General features: G+C 34.2%; 1 protein-coding gene across 2 annotated transcripts in view; it reads right to left on the bottom strand.

Moving 5' to 3' along the window:
• Window positions 1-21,724, bottom strand: part of CNTNAP4 (contactin associated protein family member 4) — a 219,476-nt gene that overhangs the window by 31,985 nt on the left and 165,767 nt on the right. For both annotated transcript variants that reach the window (XM_048291917.1, XM_048291919.1), the window contains 5 exons: window positions 20,627-20,733; window positions 17,900-18,019; window positions 14,885-15,082; window positions 11,626-11,782; window positions 8,302-8,429 (listed from right to left, as the gene is read on the bottom strand). In XM_048291917.1, coding sequence (XP_048147874.1) covers window positions 8,302-8,429; window positions 11,626-11,782; window positions 14,885-15,082; window positions 17,900-18,019; window positions 20,627-20,733 — 710 coding nt within the window. The remainder of the gene's footprint in view (window positions 1-8,301; window positions 8,430-11,625; window positions 11,783-14,884; window positions 15,083-17,899; window positions 18,020-20,626; window positions 20,734-21,724) is intronic.

Here is a 21,724-nt window from a genome sequence, read left to right as displayed (position 1 = left end):
AGTCACAATGCATGAAAGCGTACAAAAAAAGCTTGTGGATATGGCACTTGAGGTCATGGTTCAGTGGTGAATGCAGGAGTGGTGCAAGGCTGACAGACTTTTTTATCTTAAAGGTCTTTTCCAACCTTAGCAACTCTCGGATTAGTTATAGTTTAAACTAGAACTATCAGAGTTGTTAAATACAATTCTACATAACAAGGAAAAGAGTCTTGTTATCATTGTAATACAGTGTAATTCACCAGGTATCTCAAAGAATGTAGGACAAATATCCTTGTAATTACTGTAGAAGAAATCAAAGAAATAAATCGCAAAATTGAATAAACTAGCATAGATATTTTCCTGGTTTTATATATTTTTAAGCTGTCATTCAATCATAATTTGCTAGATTTTGCTATTGATTATTAAAATGCTGATGTAACATCTGTAATATCACCCTCTTCTAATGAGGACATAATCTTCATTTACAGTGTTCAACTAGAAGTACCTTGTTATTGTTGCTGAATCCTTACAGAGGTACCTGTATTTCTTTATTAAGCTATATTGCTTTCTAAACCAAATGAGGCATTTAATATTTTCATCTACTTGATCAAGCTCACTGCACATTCTCCTGATAATGTTATGGTCTGGCTCTAACAGTTATGCAAAACTGTAATTTTTACTCCAGCCATGCTCTGCTTTTAGGATGGGAAGGCAGAAGAAAAAAAAAAGAAAATTTCTCTCTTCCCTGCAAAATCAAACCCTATAATACATTGTATACAGAGGCCTAGTCCACGGCCAGTGAAGTAACATTAAAGTCCATTCCCTCATTCCAGTAGAGTTTTAACAGTTTTAGTAAGGATTTGGATCCCATACCTAGACGAGCAGCATGACAGGATTTTCACACAAATTCTGGTAATTGCTCATTGTGACTTTTGACACTTAGGAGTACTGCCAGCTATCACAAATTAAAGCAGCCATCGGGACAACTTTTACATGGTTAGGCAGCTGTGAACAGATGGCTTGGGCTGGGAAGGGAATGCGTAGATTTGCACCTCACTCTCCTGTGCTGCCTTATGGGCTTTTTGAAGTTACCAACCTGTGAAAAACACCACTAGCCAAAAGCAGCAGCCTTACATATTGGGATCAGTTTTCAGCCCATGTTCCTCAACTGTTTCAGGTCATGGCTCCCAGAGAGCAAACTTCACAACAGTTATGATTCAAGTATATCACAGCTATTTAAAAATAATGGACTGGCTGTTACCACTAATTCAAACACAATAGGAAGTTTAATACCCTAATTTATACAAAATTGGTACAACATTGCCAGCAATTAGAAGAGAGACAATAATGGTGGTAACAGTCCAGTAAAATAATGGTACAATTAGCTTCAATGAAGCATTTGAATGATCTTTGTAAATCAAAATGGAGTCCTTGGGAGGGTAGGGATAGGAAGTTTTATTCTTCCTCTCTTAATTTACTGCCTTCTCTTATCTAGCTTTTCTTTTTGTTAGCACTGAGAACTGTGTGATTTATGAATGTAAAGATACTGTATCAATAAAGAAGGTTAAATACAGACTTAGGGAAAGTATATTACAAAGTATCTTACACTGTTGTAAATCAGGTTGGGAAAAGAATTTCTTTACTTTGTGACATCTGGCTCACAGTCTCCCATTTAGTTTTCTGGAACTGCCAAACACCATGCAATTAGGAAATCAATATTATTTAGCATTTTATCTAAGCAGTAAGACTGCAGTCTTCCTATGCGTAAAAAAAAGGAGGATCCTATTTGTTATAAATGATACATAAAGTAATTTTAATGAATAAATTACATAATTTTTTGGCATATATCAAGTAGTCTTACCAACTTGAAACTATAAAATGTAAAAGGGACGATAATAACAAGACAGATAAATTAGCCGTCTCAAAACAATTGCGCAAATTGCAATTTGTAGCACTCTTCAAGTTCCTACTCAAAACTGAAATGTTCGTCATTTGTATCAGTTCCTTGTGATAATTGTTACATTGTTAATTCTTTCAGCAGGGACAATGAGCGCTGAGGCAGAGAATATAAAGAACTTATGTTGCTGAACAATATATTTTGTACTTTGGGGGTTTTTTTAACTGTAAGATCCATAGATAAAAGACCACAAGGGACAATGGTGATCATCTAGTTCAACCTCTGGTATGACACAGACTATATAAACTCCCTGAATCAATTCTTGTCCAAAAAAGAGAATTTAGTCTAGGAAAAATATTCAATTGATTCCATTAAAAAATGTCAATTTATGGAAAATTCACAAATGCTTTTACTGTCAGTTTGTGCATATATATGTATCCATATACAGTCTAGCTTCAAATCCCAAACATTAAATAATTTTCTGATTTTATTTCCTGCTTTCAAGAACATTATTTGAAATTTCTTCCTCTAGGAAACTCCATTAAGTTTAACATCTCACCTCAGATTATGCCCAAATTCAGCAAAGAGATTTAAAGGCTTTCACTAAAAAATGAACCTCAACTTCTTTAATGCTATCCTTAAACCTTATATTCTCTTCATATATTGTAAAACTGTAATGACAGACCTGTATTCAACTTCTTAATTATGCAGGAAGCTGCAAAGAGGACCAAAACAAGGTTGATTAGACTGCAGTTAGGACAAATATGAATTAATAATTTATATAAAGCTAAATAAGGCGGAAGAAGTGAACAGACAGTTTACAGATATTTGTGCTATTGAGAGTAAAAGACATGCCCTGATTTCTCAGGGTACTGAAGAGAGATGAAACAGACTATTTTTGCTAAATTAGAAATTTACTGTGCCGCTTTAATGAAGGTATCACTTACGATTGGCTAATACAGTTAGTCTCTATTACATGCAAAGCTCATACTATTTGGTTTTTCTTTTTTCATTTAAATATCAAACAGAGAACTCACATTGAATGGATTATCTACTTGCAAATACATGCTTGCACTGTCATTTTGCAGTTGAATTTACCTTTTTTTAATTCAGCCAAGTATATGATACTCTATCAAATACCTTACTAGAATCTATCAGTCTCCCTTCACCACTATTGCATTTACCTTTATTTAATGTAAATTCATGCTGAATGATATATTATCTTTACAATGCATTGTAGTATCCTTGTATTATTTTTTATTAAGATCTATATCATCAATTTTGTTTTTGGCCCAAGAATCAGTCTGATACTGATGGATTATAATTACCCATTTAATACACATAATTTTAGCACATTAGCTACCTTTCAGTATTTTGGATTTATTTATATGTCCTCATACTTACTGGAAATTCAGAGTAATAAATCAGAATATGTCCACTCAACTCTTGTAATGAAAAGAACAAGAACAAAAAACACCCAACAGAGAAGGGTTGGGTTTTTTCACCCTACTCATACTAACTCACTCTACTAGAATTTATTCAACATCTAGCTTTTACTTCAGTAAGGACAAAAATAATGGAGATAAGTCTTTCTTTTTTGATGAAGGCCATTTCTATCTATTAATGTACCAAAGACTTCATTCATCCTCATATGCTTCAAAACCTTTCCTGTAACCCTGCTCAGTTGATATACGTTAATGTTAATCTTAACTTTCACTATATTTAGATATATTTTCCAATGTGATAACAGCAGTCCTACCATACAATTTATTAAACATATTGTACTGCAGAGCAGGAAAGGGATTATAGAAATGCATCAGTAATAAATCAGTACTGCATTTTGAAGGTGAGTGCTACTCATATGCATGGTGCTCAGTGTCACCAAATACTACTGACTTTTTGTTTTAAATGGCCATATTCTTCTAGAATATCTTTAGTATTTTAATTGCACCTTAGCATCTTATAAATATAGTTAGGTAACTATCTCAAATGATGAAAAAAAATGAGTAACATCTGAATTTAACTTTAAAACTTCATAAAATAAACTATATTTATATTTATACTGCTTTTGCTTTTTTTCTTACAGAAGGCTACTCTTTCCTTCCTTGCTCTGACAAATATGGTTTGGTTTTCTTGTAAATAACATACTTCATTGAAGAGATCAATCCTTAAAACCTAAAATAAAGAAGCCAAGTACCGTAATGGAATGTTAAATAAAAGAGTGAAAATAAAAAATATGCAACAATGAATAGGCAACTTCTGCTGGACTGCATTTGATACATGACTTTTTAGTCATGTACCCAAATAAGTAACTCTGACCTGGAAACTCAGTCAGCAGAGCGCATGGTTTATGACAATTCAATTCAACAAATTATTCATGGCTCTACTTTATTTTGCTGAGGGCATAAACAATTTTCTTTTCCTCCAAGTAAATGTCCTACAAGGAATAGATTATTGATGCAATGAGAATTTATGATCTTTTAGATTCGAGTCAGTTAATGAAGTACTGAATGTATTATAAATACCAGTAAACCTTCTCCCCCATGCTTTTACATGGTATGTTAGTCAGTTATTCTGAAAAACTTACGTCTGTCACATAGAACAAAAACCTATTTAATAAAGGATATCCCCTGTGAAATACAAGTGTATAATTTAGTTCTGGAGAGCGACAGAAGCAAAAATAAGCAATAATCTCTTTGAAGAGTATTCAAATCACTCTGTGAATCCAAGAATATCTATTCTTCCTTGTTTGACAGCACTTCTGAAAAATGGGTATTTGCCACTAGACAATTTTTTTGCATTCTTCACCTATCCCAAAGTAAACATCATTAAAATTATATTTAATGGGACCCTCATGGGTGTCAACAACCTCAGCTTAGAAAAAAAGTCTTAATAATGGTCTGCTTTCTTTCTGCAGCTTCAAATTGCTGCTTCAAATTTGGCCTGGGAAGAGAGTTTAAACTTCATCAGTTTTGTCTAAAGTAAAATTAATATGTAGAACTCAGAAACTACTGCAAGTCATAGCTCTTTACAATTACTATAAAACTGAATATTAAAGAAAATGTTCATTATAAAAACCACTGCTGATACATAAAGACCATTGGGAAAAAATCTACTAAGTCATACACTCTCTATTGTAATACATAACATATAATATATATGGGGAAATAATAAATTTTAATACAGTCTACACATTATATATACCTAATTTCCTATGTAGGACGTATCACAGAATCAAGTACATTACAAAAAACCTCTGAGATCATCAAGTCCAACTTTTGTCTGGACACCACCTTGTGAAGTAACCATAGCACTGACTGCTCTGTCCAGTCTTTTCTTAAACACCCCCAGGGGCGATGACTTCACAGCTTCCCTGAGCAGCTCACTCCAATGCTTAACAACACTTTCTGTGAAGAAAATCCCGTTGATGTCCAGCCTAAACCTCCCCTGGTGCAGCTTGAGACTGTGTCCTCCTGTCCTGTTGCTGGTTGCCTGGGAAAGAGGACGACCCCCACCTGGCTACACCTCCTTTCAGGTGTTTGTAGAGAGTGGTAAGGTCAGCCCTGAGCCTTCTTATCTCCAGGCTAAACAACCCCAGCTCGCTCAGCCACACCTCACTGGACTTACCCTCTAGACCCTTCATCAGCCTCATTGCCCTTCTCTGGACTTCATTATATATCATGGTATAAAATATTTATATGATAATTTCATAATATGGGTAATATTTTTTATCTTATACATTATATAAAATATAATATATATAACATGCCACAAATTATATAATAACTTATATTTAGATATTTTATTATATACACTCATACAATTTGTGGTTTTCTTAACAAATTGCACTTTGGGTTTACGCCAAAATTCTATGATACTACTTTTTTTCTTTCAGAAATTCTGTGTTGTTTTCCCAAATTTTAGTTCTTAACTCCTTAAAGACATCTTCTCTTACTGTCTTTATGATGTAAATGACTGAGAAAAATTGCATTATTTAACAATCAAAAGCAATGTTCTTTTTTCAAGCTTTTTGCTGTGTTATGACCAATAACTATTATATTCTGGAACCTTTTCACTGAGCTTATTTCAGTTCAAAATTGCTTCTTTTTGAAGTCAAATACTGTAATGTTGTATGACATTACAAGAATATTTCTCTGACATTCAGACTGACTTCTATGCTTGTTCTCATGATATTTTAGAATTCTCTATCACAGCTTGTCTAGAAATACTGTGATCCTTCATCAACAGTGTGAAATATTGCAGCAATTCAATCACTCAGACTAAGCAAACATCAAATGAAGTCAGGGAGGTCAATGGGTGTCAGAACTGTCTGCTTGTTTTAGAGATTACTCTGGGGAAGCTAGCTGACTTCCATATTTTAAGATCTGTCACATCTGTAATTAATAGTAGTTGGGAACTTGGTGAGCACTGGAATTCAAATTCCTCCCCCAGTTATTAGTACTACACAAGCTCTAAGTGTTTCTGTTTCATTGCTGTCTTTGTCACTGGCTTCATTGCCCATGGCCACAATGGAGGTCTGCTGCATCACAGGCTGAGTGAGCATGGCCAGTCAACCGAGGGAGGTGGTTACCCCATCTATTCAACACTTGTAAGAGACCATCTGCACTGGGCTTCCAATTTCCTTTCCCCTAGCAAATGAAAACATTGATAAACAGGATCAAGTATTGTGGAGGCCACCAGAATGTTCAGGTCTGGAGCACTTGTCCTGCCCTTCAGGCTGAAGGAACAGGGCTGCTCCAGCCTGGGGAAGGGTTTTTCTGGGGAACATGATAGTGGACTCCAAAACCTAAGGGGAAACCATCAAAAAGACAGATACAGGGTCTTTGCATTGGTGGAACATGTGAGTATCAAAGACAGTGGGTATGTTGAAAACACAGAGTTTCAGGCTTGATATAAGTAAAAAGAAATTCTCATTGGGGACAGCCAAGCAGCAGAACAGGCTGCTCAGAGAAGCAGCACAGGCTCCATCCTTTGGTGCTTCAAGCACCAGTTTGACAAAGCACTGAGAGACCAGATTTGAACTCTTAGCTAATCCTGCTGATCTCCTTAGGTCCTTTCACTCTGAATTATACCATAATACTACATCATAGTCCCATGTTATGTAGGACAAATGATCAGTCCACAATCAGATGTCAGACTCATGAAATGAAAGAACCCAATGGGATTTTTAAGTCTTATAAATTTTCATAAGAAAATTAGAATGCAGTGCTGAAAGACACATCCATTAACAAACCTTCCAGGCATAATTATCCTGAGAAGACAGAGATGACATAAAAATAAATACATGCTAATTTATATTTATTTATCTATGTCGTTTCCTGAGTGAGCTTAAAAGTATAAATCGGTACTTTACCAGTATTTCTCTTATTCATATATGCTGAAGAAATTTGAAAACCAAACACAACATCATATGATGAAGGAGGAAAATCACATAAAGAATAAAAATATTTATCAATATTATAATAAATAATAATATATTTAAAAAATAATATAATGCTTATTATATAATATATATTAAATATAATAATTATTATAAATAACAGGTACATTCATGAAAATTCATAAGGTAGTATGGCATTTAAAGAAATTAACCTAATTGAATATTGTAATAAATTACTCAATTGTATATCAAATATGGCTCCTTCATTTCTTCAGTTGAGTTCTTTGGGTAGTTTATAGCATTTCTTCTACTAATTCCTAATTTTTGACTACAAACAGCAGCAGACATAGAATTTTGTGTAATACCTTACTATTGAACAGAAGCCAAACATGTTTTCTTTTCCACTGAATAGGGAAATTATTGAAGACAGAAGTATCATCATAAATCTTCAATAAGGTGTCAGTTTTGCACAAACATATTATTCTGGTTACCACATATACGTATTCAGAATGTAAAACTAGAATTATTGTGTAAATTTATAAAATTTGAATTCTTACATGTAGTTGAAATTTTGCATGTAGATATTGCATACACTGAATTACTCTCCCATGGTATAGTTTTCCCAGCTGCATAAAAATTCAGAGGGGATATAATATGCATAATGTTTTGTGATGGAAACATGCATAGCTAGTGAAGGGTAAGCTCCCAAGACATGGTAACCAGCTATGAATTCCCCTTCATGTAATGCTTTATTCATAACTTAATTACAATTGCATAAACCAAAATATCTGTATGAAAACTATTGTAACACTTTTTGTTTTTACTATTGATGTGTGTCATGAAAAATACATTTTTACAATTTCAGTGATTCGCACTGGATGATGGTGTTTTTTCTTTCTAATTCCAAAAAGAACTGGATGAAATTTTCAGAGAAGTCTATCTTAGGCTTGTAACAAACAACATTTAAAATTTATTGCAGAAAAAATGCATCGTTGTTTAGCAAAACTCTACAGCAGTTACTTACTATCACCACGGCAAAGCAAAGGCCCCAGTTTGTAAGCTGCTTCCGAGTTTGGTCTGCCAGTATCCGTGATCACAATTTCAGTTACTGGTAGATGGTCCTTGTAGGAGAGGAACCCAGTATCATTAGTCCTGAAAAGATAAAATGAAAGCCACAGCTCTCCTAAATGTTTCCCATAAACATTTCATTACATTGACACATTGCTGGGGAAAAGGAAAGAAATTAAGAAAAATATTGCCTAAATATGTATGTGTGTATATGTGTGTCTGTATATGTGTGTTTGTATAGGTGTGATAGAAAAAACTGTGACTAGAAACATATGCTTTGGAATTGATATTGGGCTCATTTGACAGGACTGAAAGAATTTCATTGTAAGTGGGGAGATTTATGGCTGGCCTGGTTCACATAAACATGAGAAAAATACTCTTGAATAAATGGGCACCTAACTGGCTGCTTAAGTCAATGAGTTTGCTCAAGTCAGTAATTTTATGTTGCTGAGGACATACTGTATCTGTAATTGACTCCGTCATCAATATCAAACATTTAATGGCTTAATATGACTTTCAAGTAAGTCTTTGTTTTTTATTTTTCCACCTTGAAGTATAAAAAATCAAATAGAAATGTACAAAGTCATGCTGACTACAGGAAAAGCAGTATATGCTACAAGTATGAAACTTGCAGAAAAGAAAATATGCAACTTTGCACTCAGAGCACACAGCCAGTACTTGTAATCTTAGACCTAGTTCCCTGTTTCAAATCATTGTTGACTTAGTGCCAGAAATGATATTTAAATTTCATAAGCACCAGTTTTGGCCCTAAAATTTCTTCCCCTAAACCCATTGAAATGTTCAGTTACTCATGACCATTTGGAAAACTCAATCTGTCCATTCAATCCATTCATGGTTGAGTACTTCCTTTGAAGGGCAAAGCAAACAGTTCAGAAAAAACCTCAGAAACTCAGCGAGGAGAGGTAATCTAGAAGTCCTACTGCTCAGAGATTAAACATGAGACACACCTCAGCAAGAACGCCATGTTTCTCTGAGAATGTTGTTGGGCTTAGCAATCTTGTCTTTTAGTACACAGTGCACAGGAACTAAGACAACAGGGAGAGATTCCACTCTTGTGCTGAATAAAATTAGTGACTTTTTTCTCCTCTCCTCTCTCCCTTTCCTAAAATCATCATCTTTCTCCTGCATACAATTTCTGTTTATCTGTTTTGGAGCACAGTGCAAACAAATGGACTTTTTTTTTTTTAGTAAACTATTTTGCTTAAGTGAGGAATGGAAAACATGTTTTTTTTAAATGGTAACTTTTCATGAGATATTTCAGGTTTCTAATTTAGAATTGAAAAAAAATCTGTCAAAACACCATATATGTTTGCTTCAGTACAATGATGCTGTAAACAAAAGGAAACTGAATAGAATCTATCTTCTGTGGGAAGGATTTGCAATTTTTATATTTTTAGGACCAGATTTTTTAAAAAGCAATCTTTCTATTTTAGAATTCTAGAGACTTGAAGTTTTTGGTTAGTCAAACAAAGAGTTTAGTTAAATCTATGTCCAATCTATGACATAAGATAGATTTCACTATAAAAATAGACTGTCAAAACCAGTGTTTCAAAACCACAGTTCTCTATGCTCAAAATGCATCTCAAGCAAGCATAGCTTCTACCTACTTTTTCCACCCAGTGAACAGTATCTAGTCAACTAATCCAAAACAGTTGTTTCTAGGGAACCAAATATAATGTTAATCACAAGTTCCAGAATGAGTGTACACATAATCACTGTAACACTGGGGTCACTGGGAAGAATTTCCACTTATAAATGTCAAAAGTGGATAAAAACAGAAATATAAATCCAGAGTCATTATACTTTCAATTTAATACACTCATAAACATCTCAGCAACTTAATCAAAGTGAATGTACATGTGAAGACACAAACATCATCCCCTTATCTGCTGTATTTACAAATATGTTACCATTATAAATTAAACTATATATGTGAGCATGGATTAAATGAATGACAAAAATGAGCAAGAATATATTACATGTGTGAGCAACTATGCTAATTTTTTTCTCAAAATGCATTCATCTTCTAACACTTATTTTCATGTTAGAAATGAAATACTGGTTTTATTTTCATCAGCATAACAATAGGGAATTTTTTAATGTTCTGTGTGTTTCTTTAATCTCTTTATTGGAACAAATATTGCAGATATCACCCTGTGAATTTTACTGCAATAGCAAATTCTTTTCTCCAGAAATCTTTGAAGTTTGTGAAGAATTGTTCTTTGACTAACATTTTCTTGTACGTTCATTTCTGTGTCTGCTGAATTCACTGATCACGTTGAGGGAACAAGCATTTTTCAACCTAACCCACTAGTCACTCCTTTAAAGGAAGGATGGACCTTCAGAAATAAAAATGGTATATTGCTTGATTTTGCACACATCAAGATGTTCTGAAGTACCTTTCTTATATATTTCTACTTTCAAAAAAAAAGATGCTGATGCATTTTTAAAAATGCATATATTAATGTTCTCACTGAACTTGATTTATATAAGTTAAATAGACTTCACAATTTTAAGACCATAAAAGTTTCTTCAACAGAAGAACTTTCACTTGAAAAGTCCCTCTGCTTTATCAAGTCCTGTACCGCACTGGAGCTCTTGTTGAGAAAGTTGTATCTGACGCTTTTAAATGAAAAGTCAGGTTTAGATTTGACATTGTAACAAGAACTCATCCATCATATTATTTACTTGAAAGTTTTCATAAATTACACCAGAGAATTTTAGGCACAAGTGGCAGATGTACATCCTGGAAATCCATTCATTCTCTTTGAATAGGACTCCATATGAGTGCTTTGCTTCGTTGATAGCAAGGGATTAATTTTAATTATCTATGTTGTAGATGAAAAAAAGTGTGTAAAAGTCTAACCTTAAAAGTGTAGTTAAAAATTATGCTAAAATTAACTTTTTTCCCAGAACTTTTTATTTTAACTTTAATTACTGTCAGTAGTCTCAAACTAACTGAAGTTGTGGTAAAGAACAATTATCTAAATCTGTAACATGCAATATACTAAAAAGACTAGAAAGTATCTGTAAAAGTAAACCCTCCCCAAAATTCAGAGTGAAAGAATTAGCAGTAATACTTAATACATATAGCAATATCTTTGTGAAAAATTATGCTCTAAAGCAAAGAATCAGATGACATGATGGCAACTTAGATTTCCAACTGCCCTGCTATTATAAATGTCCTAAGGCCTATATATTTTCTTTATCTACTTTAAACAGAAAAAAGTATTTTGAATAAGCAGCAGTAAAAAGTCACCATTCATCCCTGTCTGCATCACAGTTGCAGTAATGCTGGGAATCAATACAGTTTCCCTCCAATCCACAAGCACATTTTTGTACAGCAGGCAAGGAACCTCCCCAGTAAGTATGAGTTTCATTGGTTCTTCCAATCCACCAGCTCAAGGGCATCCCATCTAAAAAGCAGATTAGAGAAAATCAGTGCCCAGTCTTGTCTCCTACTTCTCTCAAGTTTCCCATCCAAATAATATTCCAAAAGATTAAGAAGACAAAAAATCCCTGCTCAAATCTAAAACCTTTAAATGACTGACAAAAAATAAATTACCACCTTTGCTTGGTAAGTGATTATTCATTTTAATACTTCGTTATCATGTATTAAATGATTGTCACAGATTTCTGCTTGCATTAGTAGAAAAGGGAACTCATGGTACCTAGTTCAGCCAGCCATGATATTAGAATCATTTATCTTAAGGAGTCCATTTATATAATTCATTCTAAAATGGTCCATGAAAGAGGAGATATATTCATCCTGAAAATCAGGATAGTTTATATTCCCAAATAAAGATTAATTTCAGATGTTGGAACTACCAGAAATAGAATGAGGAAAGTCACAGAAATGGTCTCATCCCACTACCAAGAGTACTACAGAGTACTACTACCCACATCTGTGATGAACGTTAAGCAGCTGAATAGTGGTGTTAATCAGAAATGCCCAAAGACAGCTGTTAGGTCATGGACGGCAGATTCAGAATTTATATACTCAGAGATAGCAGAAATCATGGTAATGGTGCTCCCGTAAGCAAGTTGATATATCTGGTGAGCAGAGGTGAGGTTTCCCAGGACTATTACATCTCTCTGTGGTGCCTCCAGTCAGCATTGTTTCTAGCAAAATGATAAAACTGGATGTTTCCTTAATGTTACAGTACTGCAGAATAAGCTTAAAGGTATTGCCAAGCAAGCATAGCAACAGAAGAAATATCTACAGAATACATAATAGCAAAATGATATGAAGCATAAAGATAAGCCATCTCAAATGAGATGGAAGAAGGGTGATAGATGCATGAAAGTAAAGGCATGAGAATTAATGTTAAATTATAGAGTTTCTTATAGGTGCACTTCTTTTTGCTTCTGCTGGAGCTCCATTTTCAGCACCCAGCCCCCACAAAGAAGCTGGAATTTATTCTACTCTCAACTTTACTTACAACTGCTACTGCTTATTAAACCTCACTGTTAGATAAGACCTCTGTTGCACTGACAATCTTTCAGATCGCTAACATATTGACTGCATTCATTACCACACAACTGTCAGCCCAGCAGGGCAAAAAACAGTGTGAGCAGTTTTTCAAAAAGTCAAGCTTGCATAATGGCATCAATGTCCAATATCAGTGTTTGTGTTTGCAAACCATCACAGGAGGAAGAAAACCCAGAGACCGCATATAAATAATTTATCAGAAAACACTTTAAAAAGGTTCTAACAACTAAGAATGTAAAAAGAAGAATATTTCTGCTGCTTTAGCAGCATGCCTTAGGTTTATACCGTAGTCATGAATTAGCATTCCCAGTGTTTCACTAGGGACATTGGGGCATGTTTAAAAGCTGGTCTCAGTTACTTGTTCATACAGCCGGGTGAGGAGAAAGTATTTACTGAAATGCTGCAAGTTCATACTGATTAGCCCAGAGTTTTTTTTCCTGCGTTGGCAGAAAGTACTGCCTAAGCAAAATAAAGCCATTAATTAAAATGGTTAGAGATTTCCTTATAATGATCACATAAAAGTATTAAGAGATGACTTCTTTAATGATATCATTTGGAAATGCTATCCAGGCTGATTGAATACAATGCATTCTTAAAATAGTCAGTTAAGAACTACTATGTGAACTGTATGTTCCAAAAAATGTATCATGTAACCATCATCAAATTTTGTACTTGTCAGGCATACCTAGTGAAGATTATCAATAGCAGAAATGAGAGTGATTAAATTGTTTAAACAAAGAATGATTTTAGAAAATTTGTAGAATAATACTTTCACATAACTTTCATAAGCCTATTTAGCATTCAAAACTGAATTTTAGATGACTTATCACAACTGACTTGTTGCACACTTTTAAAACATTTATTTTAGCACATTTATGTGCATATTATAAATATGCACCTATATATAATATAAACAGCATAACCATATAAATAGTGTATTATTTTAGCACATTTACATGCAATCTCCTTCAAAAAAAATATATAGACTTTAAAATTTCTGCTTGAGCCAAACCAGGCTTTTGAACATCTACTCATTGCTTTAATTTGGAGCACATGGTAAAAGGAAGGTTCATTGGGACATCTTAAGCAGCAGGTTCACTTTTTTTGCTGTGGAGGTGTTTTCAAACAGATATTCTTCCAAGAGCGAACACTAGTCTAAGAAGTCCAGAGATGTTCATGCCATAATTAGGCAGAAAGAATGTGTAAGGAAAGAGCTTAGACATAGAACCAGAAAGTGCTTCACGCAGAGGCCTCCTTTCTGCTTGGTAGGAAAGAATGCCAAGGAATCAATTTTTAGCATCCTAAGAGTTTCTGGTGCACAAGTCGAAAAATTTCACTAGTTTTACAAAAAACAGTAAAGAATGAGGGTTTTACCACCACATTATTTGGAATACTTACAACACTTGTTCAGAGTAAAGTCTTTTAACACTAGCTCTGTACTAGTGATAGTTAAGAATTAAATAGACTACATAACTTCAGTTTTCTTTAAGTAGATGTCTCTTTATTTCTTAAAGCAATTATAATTTTGTCAATAATCCACATGTAAACTACTGAACTTTTTATGAATGTTTTATTGGACAGTGGAAATTCAATGTTATTGATGTTTTTTGTCAAGTACAATATGCACATTAAGTGCACACATTAACTTCTGCTGGTATTTATGCACTAATTTGTGTTCTTTTAAAAAGATATTTCCTCAGTAGCTCCTTCATTAAAATTAAAAAAATCATGGAAGACCAAACAAGAAGAGATCTGTTAATAACAATCTCTGTTAATTTAAAAGTCTTATGAGAGAAATTAACTTGGGAACTTAATTCTCTGAAAGAAGATCATTATAAATTGACATTTGTATTTTCCTGGTTCAAGTATCTCTTGGCAACCTACAGAAATCTGAGTACTTGATATTTGAAGTAGTTCAAACTCCATAGCAGCAAAATGCCGTAGCCTTGTTAGAAATAAATAACTTTAGTAGCCAGTAAAACAAAAGGCACTATGCAGCATAAGAGGCTTTGTCTGCTTTACTTACCTGACTTATCTAAAAGCCTTGATTTTTTGCAGTAGTAAGCAAGCTCCTGTTCACAGTGATCTGCAAGGTTTATTGTAGCCTGAAGCTGGTCTAGGCTGGCAGAATACTTGAAAAACACGGTGTGTGGGTTCTCTCGATTAGCACTTTTAACTCTGGTTAGGTTGGTGCTGTTATGCTGTATAATTGTCCACGTTGCATCTTTCAAAACCCACATGAAAAGTAATAAAGAATGAGAAAGAGTTGCGTAAGTTAGTAATGGAAAGAACATGTATGATGAAATCAGACAAACTTCAAGATAACTTCTTTAATCATAGAAAGCCTTTTGGGGCTCATGAAACACAGAGATAAATCACTGAGCAAAAATGAAAACAATTATTTGTTGTTTCTATTAATAGGTAGATTATTGTACCATGACTGTAAAAGTATTCGGCTTATTGAATAAGGAAAGAATATGCGATGACACCCAAATATTTGTATTAGAAATAAAATGCTCTTTACTTCGCAAATTCCAATGAAAGACTGGAAAGAAAAAAACACTTACTGTTGTTACTTTCCCCAGGCATAAATAATACATAAAATAACACTAATTCTACCCTAAAATCTACCTACATTACATGCATCGTTATAGCCTGAATTAATTTATTCTGTATGAGAAAATGGCCTACAAGCCTTTTCTATTATACATAGAAGCAGAAGTATCTTGCATATACTATATTTACTACAAAACTAAGATTACATGTAGGTGAATTATTATTGCCACCTAAAATTAAATAGTAGTTATGGTGAAGGCTTGTATCATTCTTCTGTTTTATACTTTTGCCAAGCCCCTTCACCTGTGAATAGGAAAGAAATGAGCTTATTCTGTTCCAACTCCCACTTTCAAAACTTTGAAGTCTCACTCCTGACCAAAATCCCTTTCAAGGTAGGGGTGAGCAGGCTCCCAGTTAAAGCCAGTCTGGGACAGTCAAGTCAAGTTTAGATTCATGGTTACTGTATTCTTCCATCTTAATGGTCAATGTAATTTGAAAAAAACATGAGAAATATTACTTTCTCTAAATTTTAGTATTGATACAGTATTTCTAACATTGTAATAGTAGTACTCCAACTAGACCTCTATTTTATTTCATCAGCTGCCTATAGGCTACACATGGCAGATATTATAAAATATTCATAAAGAGGAAAGGACTCATGGTCACTTGAAGATAACTACTAAACAGAAAAACTAAATGAAATATTTTTTATCTAATTATAAAGTTTTATTAAGGATGTGATTAGAGTATCAAAAACCAGATAGCTAGATACAAAATTTAAATTTTGGTTGTTTTCTTTGTTTTGGGTGCTGTTTTCCATGGTTGTGGGGATTTTTTGGTAGATGAACATACACACGGACAAAAATAGACCTAAACATTACACTAAACTTAAAAATGAAGACAAGCAGTTTGGATATTCAACTCACGGTCACACTCCTAAAATTATAAAGAAAAAAGGAAAAAAGACAATTGCAATTTTTGTAGCATTTTAATTGACAGTGTCGACTGTAGGCTTTTGATTCTGAAACTGACCTCCAGGAACAAAATCAGGGAATGGCACCTCCCTCCCAGCTGCCTGAAAATAGAGCCCCATGAATGTCAAAGACAAGGCAGTGCAGTATGAAATGTGGGCATCTGCCTTCCCTGCCACTGGTGGGAAAAGGGAATACCAGTCATGAGGAAACTGGGAACAAAACAAATATAGAAGATTCATCCTGTCACAATGCATCTTGAGATGAAGAACCGATCAATGATGTTTGCTTAATGTGGTGAATAAGGAGTGACTGAGGAAAACAGTAACAGCTGTTCATGGACACACAAGGATAAATCAGACACTGCACTGTACCTTGGAGAGTTATACCCACTTAGAAAAATTGTCATCTTTCTGCCATGATTCCTTGGTGTCTTTCAGTCTCACAGGACACTAGAATATTTCTTTCTAAGAGCCTGTGCCAATCTGAAGTGTGCTTATTGTGAGTTAGCACAGTTCACTGTAGAAGTCAAGGTCAGGAGCTGACATGGTGAGACTAGGTAAATTGCTCAAGCCCATTATCACACTCTTACTGTAAGGTTTCTAAGTCAAGTTCTCAACAGCGCATATCTAAATCAGTTCAAATCTAGCTTATTCATGTATTCTTTTAAACAGTTATAAATGTGTAAAAATATATTTTTGTCAAACAAAACAATAAAATGTTTCCGTGATTTTGGCTGGAAAGCAATTCAAATAAAAGGGGCTAAATAAAAAGAAAAGGAGACAGCCACAAATCCAGCAATATTAAATTCCAAAGCCATTTAAATTTAAGCTTTTTAGAAAGGATTTATACCAATATACCATACACCATACAGAGTGTCAACAAAACATCAACTGTTTTGTTAAAAAGCAGACTGAAATCAAACTCCGACAGCTAAAACTTCTAGTTATATACATGATCAGATTCAAAGAACTGGTTGCAGAAGGTGAACAGGGTGTCCAAAAGTGAGGCTGCAAGAGTCCCACTGGTTGCATTTGTATTCTCCAAAAGATCACCTTGCAGCTTGAGAAATGAAGTTTAGTATCTATATTCCTCTCAACAGAGGCCAGATCTAAATTACAATTTTTCAGAAGGCTATCAAGAAAAATCTGCAAATTTCTCATAAAACATAACTTATTTCTCATTTTCTTAAGTCTGCTGCAACTTCAGTGAGAACAAAGCTGCTTCCCAAAAATGAACTAGTATGACATTGTCTCCATATGGAACATATGCCCCATTTATGCAAAGCATAACAGGAATGCTGTGTTAGCTTCACAGCCTGAATCCTGTTATTGTTCTAATTTTCTGCCTAATTCTTTGCCCAATATCCTGACCTAAGGAGTCACCTTCATTTTGTTGTGCATGTTTACATTAAATTCAGGAACTTCAGAGACTTCTCCCTTGGTAACCCATGTTTCAATATAATGAGCATGCATACAGTCCCAGCTGTAAGTTAAGGAAGTTTATCACCTCACCTGTCATATTGCAGTATACGAGAAATGGTCCCAAGGGGCCACTTCCATCTGAATCAATATTGTAAAAGCCTGAAGTATTCCCTCTGTGCTTATAGGCTTCACATGATTGCTCATAGATGGCTGTAAAAGAACACATTCCATCACAAATGTAATGGCATGATTTTACATTTTTATTCAGGGAATTAAAAAAAAAGTGCATGAACTGTGACATTGGGAAAAGCACTTGGGTGTGTTATCTCTGCTAAAGAATGAAGAAAATTCATGTCGTCAAAACTATGCCTTTATTAGAAATTGTTAAGCATATTTGGTTTTAGTTATCGTGGAGATCACAAGGTGCATTTTTAAGCATTTTAATCTGTATTTCCAGTTCAAGACCTCTGGGAGGAAAACATGAAATATGGGTAAGTAAATGGTTGTAAAAACTGCTGAATAATGGTAGAATGCCAAGAATATTACTTAGACCCTGGTAATAAGATTTTGAGGAAACTCCTACTAACTACCTCAACCAAATCAGATTTTTGTTGCTGTTGTTGTTGTAAAGTAAAGCAGAAGGTAACCATTTTTTGGCTTTCACACTTCTTATTTTCTTCCCATTTTAAATGGAAAAGCAAGTGACTTGTCAGAGACTTCAGTAAAAGAACTAAATAAGCAAAGACAAAATGACAACTCCTTGGCTCCTTGTCGTGTATGCTTTATTTCAGTCTAGGTCTGAAAAAAAAATCAGTGATACCTGCTCTATATCAAGTATCTGAGAAAAAAGAAGATGTATGAGTACACCTCTGTAACTGTATCTCAGGAAGCATGATGATAATGCCACAGCTGGACACGCTAGTCTAAATTCTCCTTTAACCATTACGTTTCTTTTGAGCAGTCATAATGTTTTGATCTTTCATTTCAAAATTAAACTGTGAGCTGTATCAGTATAAAAACTTAAAAAAAAAAAAAAATCTGCCAAAAGAATGAGCCATTAGATTACAAAAGTAGTTACGAGTGCTATACAAATGTTTTTTAAAAATAAGCTATTTTTCTTAAGAATGTGATCCTTCTGTTTCTTTGCTGGATGGTTACTGACATTGTAGGGCAACAACTATAAAAGAGACAAACCATTGATTTTACTTACTCTATGAAATATCCATAACAAACAATTTATGCAATTTTCAAATGGAATTTTATGGTTCTTTACAGTAAATGCCCTTAGCTAAATTTAGAAATGAAAAAAGAAGTTCAATTATTCATTATTATTTTTGACAAGGAAAAGATTTGGTAACTCGTAATATTACATTTCTCACGGAGTCCTAATCATCAGGAAACCATAGCCTCCCTCTGTCCTCATAGATATCACTAGATGATTCAATTTATGACTTTTCAAATTGTAATGAAGCAAATCACCTTCATCTTCACTCTGGGCTCATCAGAGTTGAATGGTATACACTGTGGTATTCAAAAGCATCTATACTATTGGCATATATGACTCTTGTTGACTTTATATGAGCAAGATTTAAATAGGCCATCTTCTAAAATCAGTGATTTCTCAAAAAATCCCACCTGGGTATACATACATTCTTTTTGTAAAAGCTGCCAAAAAGGACTGTACAGATTTATAAAGATGATTTGTAAGGATAGATATGGGGAGACATAAGAGAGAATTGGGTTGTGAGCTGTAAAACCTGCCTGCAGAGGCAGATGGCAGCACAAAGGAGCACATGGTGGCACAGAGAGACTTGTCTCCTCCAGACCCTGGGGGAGGAGGTGTCACAGGGCAGAGCCCTACGGAGAGGAGCCTGCCGGGAGCTGATGGATGGGTGAACAGCGAGTGATCATCCATAGGAGGACACTGAGAAAGTGTGTTGCTGATGTGGCAACACGGGATAGGTCACACCCTATAAGGAAATACTGTGCCTTGGAAAAGTGTATAAAACCAACTCACTCCTTTGAATAAACGATTCAGATTCCCTGCCGGTCTGGGTCTGTGCCTCAATCGCTGACAGACAGAATTATTTATCTGATGATTAAGGCAATCTTTCTATTTAAAAACAAACAAACAAACAAAAAAACAACAAAAAAAAACCAAAAAAAACCCCAAAAAACCCCAGTAAACTTACAGTAAACTTTCATGTGGATTTTTACTTATTAGAAGCATGTAATAAAAGCCAGAGTACTTATTGTCTTCCCAGAACATGCTGAAAGCAGTACCAAAGTAAAGCATCTCCTGTGAAATTACCTAAGTTACTTTCAATTAGGTTTTTAAAATTAATTTATTTTATTTTCTCCTAATCTACTTCCTGATCCAGCAAACTAGAAAAACACGTGTATGAGGTTTAGCACAGGATTACCTTTGGACATGCGTGTAGTCCCACTGTCTCAGAAATAATGAGTATTAGTTGTTGTGATGAATAAAGATGAATTTAACATATTTCTAAATGATCCATTGATTCAGAAAGTGGAATTATATGGATGGGAGAGGATATTACTATCTCATGTAAAATACAAAAAACATGAAAGAAAAACACAAACTTTCAATCCATTTTTTTGTTACATATTTTGAGCTCCCAAGGCCTTTCCTCAAACCAGATCATGAGTATTTTTATGACTTAAAATAATTTATGAATGATATGTTCAAATGTTTTTTGGTTTGTTTTGGTTTGGTTTTTTTTTTTTTCTTTGTGGTGAAGAAATTCAATCAGAAGTAAAAGCATAGTCAGAAACCAGAAAACATCTTAGACTTACGATAGTGGCAAGTAGCTCCCTTGTAACCAGTATTGGCACAGTTACAGTGGAAACTGTTCCAGGACTGTGAGCACTCACCACCATGTTCACAGTAATTAGGCAAACACCTAAAATAAAAAACAATGTACATTTTCACTCTTCACTTACATGCTACTTGTACTTAGCAAGAAAAGCAAATCCTGGAAAAGAAGTATAATGTGAAGGAAGTGATCAAGGTCATTGGTGAAGATGTCAATGTAAGTAAAAGAAAATGAAGAATTTCTTCCTTGGTATTCCTTTTGCTTGTAGAAAATATCTTCATTATGTAATAAGCTTGTGAGAACAGAACTAAATTGTAAGATGCAGAATTGTTATTACTGTTCAATTGGCCGCAATTCAATACAGGCTGATAAACCAATGAAAGGTTTGTGTTGATAATTCGATGGCAAGTTTTGCAATGACTGGAATTTCTTCAACAAGATTTATCAAAACAAAGCAACATTAGAGCAGATTTCTTTCTGTTCTTGTAAAAATAATAATAAAAAAATCACCTAACAAATAAATCTGACCACAGCACCTGAGATCTATCTCTTCTTCCAAAATTGTATTTAGTTTCTATCCTAGAAAGAGTTCAGTATGTCAGTTTCAACGCAACTGCCTATAAAGCCAGTTTCCATTCTGGTAATACAATTAATATCCTGAAGGGCTTGATTACTTTCTTCTACATATACAATGGTTGACTGAAAAACTAATTTACCTGTATCTTCTTAGTGTTTCAGACTGCAGCACTGTACCAAAGTATAAAATAGTCGTGAGATGAAAAAAAAAGAAATTCTCTTTTTTTATAAACACAGCTGAAAATATGTTGAAGTATACTGGCACACTTCAACCAATTATTAACTAGCTTTTAACCAATTCTTAACTAGCTTTTCACATTAGAAATTAGTAAACATTCTAACTGCACTGAGTATATACGTATGATACAGCTCAGAAAGTGTAAAATAACTTTACTGTTGACATTAGCCACAGTAAAAAAAAAACCCCAAACAAAAACAATAGGTCCACTAATATTCACAGGATCTTGAAATACCTTTTAATTCATTCAAGAAATGTTAGGAG

Source organism: Corvus hawaiiensis, chromosome Z (genome assembly GCF_020740725.1).
Source record: "Corvus hawaiiensis isolate bCorHaw1 chromosome Z, bCorHaw1.pri.cur, whole genome shotgun sequence".
Taxonomy (NCBI): domain Eukaryota; kingdom Metazoa; phylum Chordata; class Aves; order Passeriformes; family Corvidae; genus Corvus; species Corvus hawaiiensis.
This window is presented reverse-complemented; position numbering and strand designations above follow the sequence as displayed.